Consider the following 9,521-nt stretch of genomic DNA (forward strand, 5'->3'; position numbering starts at 1 on the left):
AATAGACTGAATTAGTTGCTTCAAGCTCACCATACGAATCACAATCAATTTAGCAAAAATCAGCAAAAAGTGTCATTAAGCTTAGCTTAACTGGACTATACCTGGATTTTATAACTGGACTATCCCGCTAAATCAAGCTCTTCCTTTCAAAGTAGTTGAGAAAAAGAACACATACCTATCAAATTTAAACAGGCCAGATTTTGAAATAGTTAGTGTCATAATTGCTATTGTCTTTTGAATAGAATGAAATGTGGTTAAAATTATTAGAAACTCTTGAATGCAAAATCTGCATGGAAAGCATAGAAGTCTTATATATTCTTGTTACATTTTCAACAATTTTATATTAAAGCAGAAAAGTATTTCAAAAGAAATTGATCTACGAATCAGCGTGGTCAAAAATTGATATAGATAAAACTAAGTTCTTTTTGAAAAATCCTTCACTGACTATATCAGAAAACTTGGATTATATAAAGGGCTAGATACATCAGTCTAATAATGGATGCAGCGAATTGGTATACGAATCAGCGTGGCCAAAAATTGATATAGAAAAAATTAAGTTCTTTTTGAAAAAGAAATCCTTCATTGACTATATCAGAAAACTTGGATTATATAAAGGTACATCAGTCTAATAATGGATGCAGTGAATTGGTATACGAATCAGCGTGGTCAAAAATTGATATAGAAAAAACTAAGTTCTTTTTGAAAAAGAAATCCTTCACTGACTATATCAGAAAACTCGGGCTACATAAAGGACAATATACATTAGTCTAACAATGGACACAGTGGCACGTAGATTCAATGTTCGGGAAATTATGACTGCAATCACAATAATAAATCTTACGTTGATGGTGTAAAGCATAATTATGGTTAATTCTAAACCTGAATTTCTCATTAAAAATTTGATTGATTTATTTCAAAACCCATTTTCTTTGCCTGATACTTCGAGATTGCTGCCATAATTTTGAATCTGAAACATTCTTTGCTTGGCAAAACAAAAGAAGCTTAGTTGAGCAACAATTTCTTAAGTGAAGAGTTTAACAGAATTGCAATCATAAATTGGTTTTGAATCCAAATATGAGTAAGAAAAAAAAACTATAAATGTAGCAACTAAGACATGGAAAACACTAGAAAACTTTGGTGAACTACGAATTCAAAAGCTGGTGAACAAATTTGGCCAACATTGAATAGTTGCCCAAAGGACGAGGGTGCAATGTTGTTGCTTTGGCTGAAGTGGCAATGCGCGTATTTCCCATTTGGTGTACATACGGGTATTCTGCTTCTGCTCAAGCTGCTTATGTTGGAGGTCCTCTTGTTGCTTGGTAGCATCAGTTATGTCGATGCTATGTAGCAGTTTGTGAGAATTTCCGTTTTCGGCAGTGTTGCACTTTGGCACTTGTTTTCACTTGAACTTAATGTACAATTTTATAGCCACTTAGAAAGTTGAGTGTGGCAGTCTGAAAAGATTTTTTAAATTTCATTTCCGTTTGGTAATATAAAATATGATTTCTGGCTGCATGTCGAGCGAATGCGTAAAACTGCCAATTCCTTATTTAATCATAAAATACAAGAAAATCATAAATATTTTTTGTGTTTATTTTTAAGTTCTTTGACACAGCAACAATGTCCTTGTATTATTTGTTTGAGTTTCATCTTTACACTGACTGTTTGTTAAAGCATTCTCTTTGCTCGTTTCTTTTAGATGCAGTCATCACGGAAGTTTTTGATGCACATTTACGTGGTCCTGGTTTCGTTATGGAGCCGCCTGGTCGTGTTGAATTTTCAAACTCTTCGGGCGGTTGGCTTGATTGTTCTGCCTCAGGCAGTCCTCAGCCGAACATTGACTGGGTGCATGCAGACGGCACTGCAGTCTCAGAAATTCATGGAGTGCGTCGCGTTTTACGTAACGGTACGTTAGTTCTGCTGCCATTTCCTGCTGCCGCCTATCATCAGGATGTGCACAATACAATCTATCGTTGCATTGCCAGTAATAGTGTCGGTCGTATTGTCTCCAGAGATGTGCAAGTTCGTGCTGGTAAGTTCAAATACTTTGTTATTCTTACAATGATTGAAATATTAATTAAACCATATTTTGATTTTGAAATTTTAATTAAATAATAAATAATTCATGTTGTAAGTTTTATTGCGTAAGTGTTCAATTTGACAGCACTTCAATATTCCTTACGGATATTGGAATATATTAATTTGTGTGCTTCGAACTGCAGTAACAGGAAGCCTGCACTTAGTTTAAAATTTAATTTACATATGATCAAAATTTTAATAACTTATTTATTAGGAAAATGATTTTAGTAAATAATGTAAATACATGTACAGAGCAATATATTATTTATAAACTTTAAGTACTAAATCCTTAGCAAAATAATGCAATTTGTTTTAGTTTTAATTTGAATTTTAATTTATGTAGGTAGGGCTTACTGGGTCTTAATTTTTATTAAAAATACATTTTATGTAATATTTTTGACATAATTATTGGATATTAATTTTTATTACATGTACCTTTTGTGTTATATTTTTTAAAGTGTAAATTTTGAACTATTCAAATTTAAAATTTAAATTTAAATTTTTAGTTAATTGAAACGAAACAATCTTACAATTATCTTACCAATAGAAGGATTCCTGACAGGGTACTGTAAACTAAAATACAACCTTACGAGGCTGAGTATACTTACAAATGCAAACTGTAGATTCTTTGAAAAGAATGAAGAGTCGGAATAGTCTCCTGAAAATATATATTCTTACGGGAAAGGCAATAAAACCCTGTAAAGTAGGTTCAATATTATTTTTTATTGACGCAACAGGGCTTAGAGACCTACTCTAAACCCAGAAGGGGGCATAATAGACCCGACGTCGGAGTGCTACATCCTTTAACAATAACAAATAAAAATACCAATAGAAGGAATTTTGAATAGTAGTGAAATGATAACATTTTATTTTATTTTTAATTTTTTGGTGGACCATATATATGTATCGATTATTGCCAAATATTCACCATCAGTGGTCTTTTTTAATTAATTTAATAACGAATGCTTAACCATTAGAACTTTTAACCTGTCGAATTAGCAACAATGACATTACTGGCTCCTACCAAACAAGTTTAAGCTGTAAGAAACTTTCGTAGTTCAAATTTTAAGACTTTTATGTCTTTCCAGAGCTTTTGCAATTTTTTTTTTATTAAGACATGTTTTTAGGTCACAACTTATAGAATTCGCAATCAATTATTATAATCCTTTAATTGTAGTCTAGCAATGACTATATACACATTAAAAAAACCAATGAAGATTTTTAAATACCTGTAATGTTTATTTGATCGAAAGAGCTGTGTGGTTAACCCAATCTTTTGATTGAGAACAAAATAATTTATTACCATTTAGTAACTCATACAAATAATATATTTGAATAGTTACGCATACTATATATTTATAAATAATTTATATTCTTATAAAATGCTCTATACCACTATAAAGTGTGGTCCAAAGTAATATGGTTGTGTAGAAATACACATTTGTGAATAGTTTAAACTAATTGGCAATGACATGAGTTTGTAGGATAGAATCTCTATTGATGCTCAAATAAAATTAATGACATTTGGAAGATCTATTCTTCGTATACATGGTCAACCATATATACGCAGTGCTCGTACATATAATATGCTCTGCTAAAATATATAGTTTGGTATGGTTAATCAAAACATTTAGTTAATAATAAAATTTTATTGCAGCAATTAACCTTACAAATAATATATTTCAACTTAGGGGGCCTGTGAGCTTAGCTGCCAACCCCCGTTGCATCCATACGTAGTCTTTTATATTTAACAGTATATATGTGCTTTAAACATTCTCTTAGAAGGGAAACTTTATTCTAGTTTCCAAGTTCTTAAAAAAAAATTCGGTTTAATCACAGTTTTGCATTGTTTGAGTTCAGGGAAATCTTTCCAGTACACCAGATGTAAACGATTCTCCTTTTTCCTAATTATTTGCTTTATACTGATTTAACCCACAAAAGGGTTGAGTCATATAAAAGCGATTTTTGATGCATTTCTGTCTAGTTCATCAGCTAGCTCGTTATCCAAAGCCCCCCTGCGACCCGCATCCGAATAATGAATTTCTTTATTCCAACTTGCAAGTACCTATAGGAGCTCATAGCAATCGGGGATTTGTTTTGACTTGAATGTCCAATAAGTCAGAACTTTAAGAGCTGCCTGATTGTCAGTATAAATAACAATTGTTAAGGCAGCCGATTTTTTAATGATGTTGAATCTTATGCATAAGTTGATAACGTAAATTTCAGTTTGGAAGTCATTCGAACATATTCAATTGCCTGCGAAATTTTTATGTTAGGTCCATGTTGTTACACCAGCTCCCGTGTCCCCATTCATTTTTGATTCATCTTTGTACTAAATCGAACTTTTTATATCAACCTGTGTGTCTCCGTTATCCTCTGTAGAACGTAATGGTGGACATACCTCAAATTTCCGTCCAAAGCGATGGTATCTTATTTAGTTCGTGCGGCATATTTTACAATTATTATCACTTTAATAAACATTTTGTTAATATCACTAAATACATCTTAAATTTGGGGCCCAAACCGGTCCGTGGTAATATTTAATTGTAGTGTGTTGATAATATTGACAAAAACTCAAAAGTGAAAAAGTTGTGCAGGAGTTAATATGTTAATATTTAGCAAAAGAATATAAACAATAATCAAAAAACAAAATTACTATAATAAAATATGGATTTCTAACACTCTAGAATATATCTATAACTCCAGTATTGTGAAATACTCTAAAATGAATAATAAATGTGATAAATGCATTAATTATGTAGTAAATAAAAATATAAAGACCTAACTATTCGAATACTGAACTCACTAATCGATTTTATTAAGATTCTAAATTTCCTATTTTAAGAAATATATTGAATCCGAATCAATACTATATCTTATATCAAATACTATATCTTTTATCAAATAAATTGACTTCGAATCAATACTACATCTTATATGAACTACAAAATTATGTCTTAGTTTTTCGACCATTATTCTAGGCAACTACTAAACTAGATACATTGATTCCAACTTACTGAAACTTTTATTTAGATAAATTATGTCATATTTCTTATTTTATTTAAGTTTTTATTGTACAATTTATACTTTTAAAACATTTACCATATGTATGAGGATATAATATAATAAAAATCTAAATAAAAGATTTTGTCTTTTTCTCATACGAACTCCTCGTACTCCTGCTGGCATAACTTCTCATAACTTTCGGTTATAAAATATGTAAATTTATTCTGCATATTCACAAAAACTCTTAGAAATATTTCAATAATTTTATAAAATTTTAAAACTAATTTCTAAATATGTAATTTTAATTTTAAAATTACTATTGTTTCCATAATAAAATTTTGAAAGTTATGTGAAGCAAAATGCTTTTTTCTCGGAGCAAATTATTGAATACTCGTTTAAAGATAAAATTTTGTAAATGTAATTTAATACAAGTAAATTAATCCTTTGCCGCAAAAACGTTTCAAAAAGGACTTATAAAGTTTTGCTTATTTTAATTAAAACTTTTATTTAGTTTACAAAAAAGGATTTTACAAACAAATATTTTTGTTTAAATTTATGCAGACCCGTGCGCAGTTTTTCGAAGTATTAACAAGTGTTTCAAAAAAGCGGACTAATTTTTAGTTTGTTATTGCAGAGATTAAATCAAACTTAATATTTTTTTGTAAACTTAGGATTATTACATTTATTTTACATTTAAACAACAAATCAGTTTTATTAAATTTTATTTAAATATGAAATTTTTGCTTTTGTCCCTTAAGTGTTCTTCCATTGATCCGTTTTAAGGTTAAAGAAGTGGTTGTCATTGTCAGGGATTTTAATTTAAAAAATAAAATAACTAATTCTTATACTTAACATGAATAATTACAAAAAAAAAAAATAAAATTACAAGCTCTTCTGTAAATATATTTATACATATATAAATAAATCTTATATATACTTGCATATATATATATATATTTATATAGATGTTTATATAGATGTAACAGCAAAATTGCAGTTATTTGTAAAGTTTTTAATTTTGTTTTTTGTGTTTTTTTTTATTTTGTTGCAGTCGTTGCACAAGCTTATAAAGTGGACGTCGAGGTTTTATCTGCATCTAGAGGTTGCACAGCCATTTTACGTTGTGTAGTGCCGACATTTGTTAAGGAATTGGTGCGAGTGGTCTCATGGGTTCATGAACCTGCTATCTACATTTATCCATCATTGCAAGGAGGTACGTATAAATTCACAGATGTGCACATATGCAACATTGTATAAATATTATAAAATAATATTTGCGCTACTAGGGAGAAGATATATATATTTTTAGATGCTGTGGATATATCTATATATATGATAGACATACTCCTATGTGAGTGTTGTTTACAAATATATATATATAACATATATATATGTATATACGACATTCATTGTTTATTAGTACAAATATAAATCTTTATAAATCCGTTCTAAAACAAATGAAATTTTCTCCGAGTAGTCAACGTCAATGCATACGTATATATGCTTGTATGGTCTCATATGTACATAAAATTTGATGATTAATTAACATTGTCCTTTGGCATTTTAAGTTTTTCTTATTTACTATAAATGCGTTTCTTTTTGTTGTTTTGTTTAAATAAATCATATAGAAATTGTTTGCTTTTCCATTTAACTGGAAAGAGAATATTTAACTTGATAAGTTTACCCTCTCACAGTAGATTTAAAATTAATAACCTCTACTGTAAGGCATAAGTCTTATAGTACGTGTAGTATTAAAATATCCTTAGCGTTATTCATAAGCATATCCTTTTATCAAGTAGCCTAATTGTTGTTTATACATTTTAGATGGAAAATTTCATTTATTACCCACCGGAGAATTACTTATTCATAACCTGCAGGAAAGTGACGAATCGCAATCGTTTCGCTGTCGTAGCATGCACCGTTTAACACGTCAAGTAGTTGTTAGTTCACCCACACGCCTCCGGATAAATTGTAAGTATATGGAAAAACATGGAAAGTACTTTTAGGATTTCACCAGTTTAAATTTTACTTTTGTTACACAAATTTAGCTACGGAAATTTGAGCAATTTACTTAAGACATCCTTACATTCTATATATAAAATTTAAATATGTTGGAGTATAGTTTAAGGGTTATCCTTTTAAATGCGAACTGCTAAGAAATATGATTTTAGGTTATTAGTAGAGTTTTGGGATTTTTTGAGATGGTTTGATTATTAAGTAGTATTTCAAACTTAATAGCAACAACAAAACTTAAATAAATACTTATATAATTAAAAATTTTAAAAATAAATCCAATTTTGAAACATACTATATAGTAGTATATTTATTAATAATAGTTAAAAAGATTGTAGGAGCTTTGAGAATAATTATTGAAATATATAGTTTGCTATTGTCTGGTATGTTATTATAGTTAAAAAGATTGGACAATCTTTATGAATTTTTATTTAATTGTATTTTTTACTCTTCTCTGGTCTGCTTTCACATATATAAAAAGTTATATCAGTTATGAGCTATATTTTTGAACTTCATATTGAAACAACACAGGATATGTACCACACGTGACGCAGGTAGATGAGAAGTTGCTCAATAGGAAGGGGCTATTACGTAAGTGCGAGGGGTGGATTAGTGGTAAACTTTCTAATCGGGATCTCAAGTGTCACGGTTATAGAGGGAGAGGATTATATAGAAGGATCCGAATTCCGCTCATCCAAGTACGAGTATAGTGTGAGGAGTTGGGGAGAGGGATCTAAGTGCATAATTTGAACAATGTCTGCATGAAGGGTGCTAGGATAGGAGACGTCAGGGGGCGAGTTATATAACCGGGTTAGATCCCGTCGGGGGAGTGTTAGAGGGTACTCATCGACGATTTGGCTTTATCGTAAAGAGCGGTGTCGAGAAAGTGCTTTCCATCAGGCTTGCGCTTGTAGTTTTTGCAATTACGTAGGAACTCATATCATAATAATATTTTGCTATTCTAAAAAAAGATTTATAATACGATCCTTTCTGTAACTCTATACCATATCATTAAAATATTTAAAATTGAACTTTTAAATATAATAATAAAATGTTAAATATTTTAAATTGAATTTTAACATATTTTAACATGAAAAATAATAAATATTTCATTTTTAGCTCATCGTGGTATCATATCACCTAGCGTTGTTGAGCATACGGCACATGTACAAGTATCACAGGATGAAGGAGCTGTGCTACTTTGTGTCGCTCAGGGATGTCCCTCACCTGAGTACAAGTAAGTACATGTTCTTGCTTACATTACATACTTAGTAATTTTTTTAAACTTCGGAGTAAAATGATAGTAAGATATATAATGAATGTGTATATTAACAAAGTAAAAATTGTAAAAACATTTTAATGAATCAGAGTCTCAATATACGTCAATTTTTTAAATAAATGCTTAATTTATGGTTTCTTAATATGAAGTAAGATTAGTTAATATAATTTCGAAAAATGTTATGTTAATGGTGTTAAGTGGGGTGTTATGTCAATTTTATTTTTATTAAAAAAAAGACTTTAAAAAACATAAACCTATTAAAAATTTTGTTTCCACGATAACTTAGCTGATAGGTTAGATAGGTATGTGGCCAAATAATACTAGTAAACAATAATAACAATTTAATTAGTGCAGATACAAATTTCAAAAGTACCTGTGTGTGTGAGAGAGAGAGAGAGAGAGAGCCTAATTAATTAAAGAAACGGGCGATTTATCTGGTCTGATATTATTTTCTTATTCTTTTTTTTCATAAATCTTAAAATGAGTGAGTTCTAACTTAGGTGTTACAATTATATTCAAATCGGCACTATACGAACATTTATTTCTAATTCATTAAACATTCCTGGCTTTTAATATTATGCTCTACTGTTTGTTTAATTTCATTCCGAGAAATCAAATCAATACTCTATAAATTTCATAACGCATATCCTTTGTCTCTAGCGAAGGATATTTTGTTTATGAATATTTATTTTATTTAATTTTGATTAACAATTTTATTTTTAAAACGACACTTTTTTAAAAAGTACTCCAAAGATGATTATAGAATATAATCGAAATATGTGTGTTTTGGAAATTAATTTTAAAAAATTTGTGTTATTATTGAGCAATAAGCGTTTTTCAAAATAAAATTATTAATATAAAGTTTGCTGATGGAAATAAATTATTAATAAATAAATTAATATAAATTTGAATTAATTTTTAAAATATTCGACGGAAGTGTTAAAGAACTAAAGAAATGCAATTATGCCTTAGGCCGAGTAACTCATTAAGTTGCCTTTAACTTATCTTACTTTCATATTTCTTATTAGTAGGGAAAGACAAGGTGGTAGAAAGATACACTGTAGTCTCTGATATCTATACGCCATCAATGGAGAGAGTCAATTAAGCTATATTGATTAATTGGTAGCTATTGACTAAAATTGTC

The 9,521-nt window shown here is 29.4% G+C and overlaps 1 protein-coding gene across 1 annotated transcript in view; it reads left to right on the top strand.

Moving 5' to 3' along the window:
* LOC119675073 (Down syndrome cell adhesion molecule-like protein Dscam2) overlaps positions 1-9,521 on the top strand; it is a 186,431-nt gene that overhangs the window by 20,760 nt on the left and 156,150 nt on the right. Inside the window, exons 2-5 of the mRNA XM_038086262.1 lie at positions 1,700-2,032; positions 6,137-6,298; positions 6,910-7,056; positions 8,218-8,335. Coding sequence (XP_037942190.1) covers positions 1,700-2,032; positions 6,137-6,298; positions 6,910-7,056; positions 8,218-8,335 — 760 coding nt within the window. The remainder of the gene's footprint in view (positions 1-1,699; positions 2,033-6,136; positions 6,299-6,909; positions 7,057-8,217; positions 8,336-9,521) is intronic.

Source organism: Teleopsis dalmanni, chromosome 1, assembly GCF_002237135.1.
Source record: "Teleopsis dalmanni isolate 2A chromosome 1, ASM223713v2, whole genome shotgun sequence".
NCBI lineage: Eukaryota > Metazoa > Arthropoda > Insecta > Diptera > Diopsidae > Teleopsis > Teleopsis dalmanni.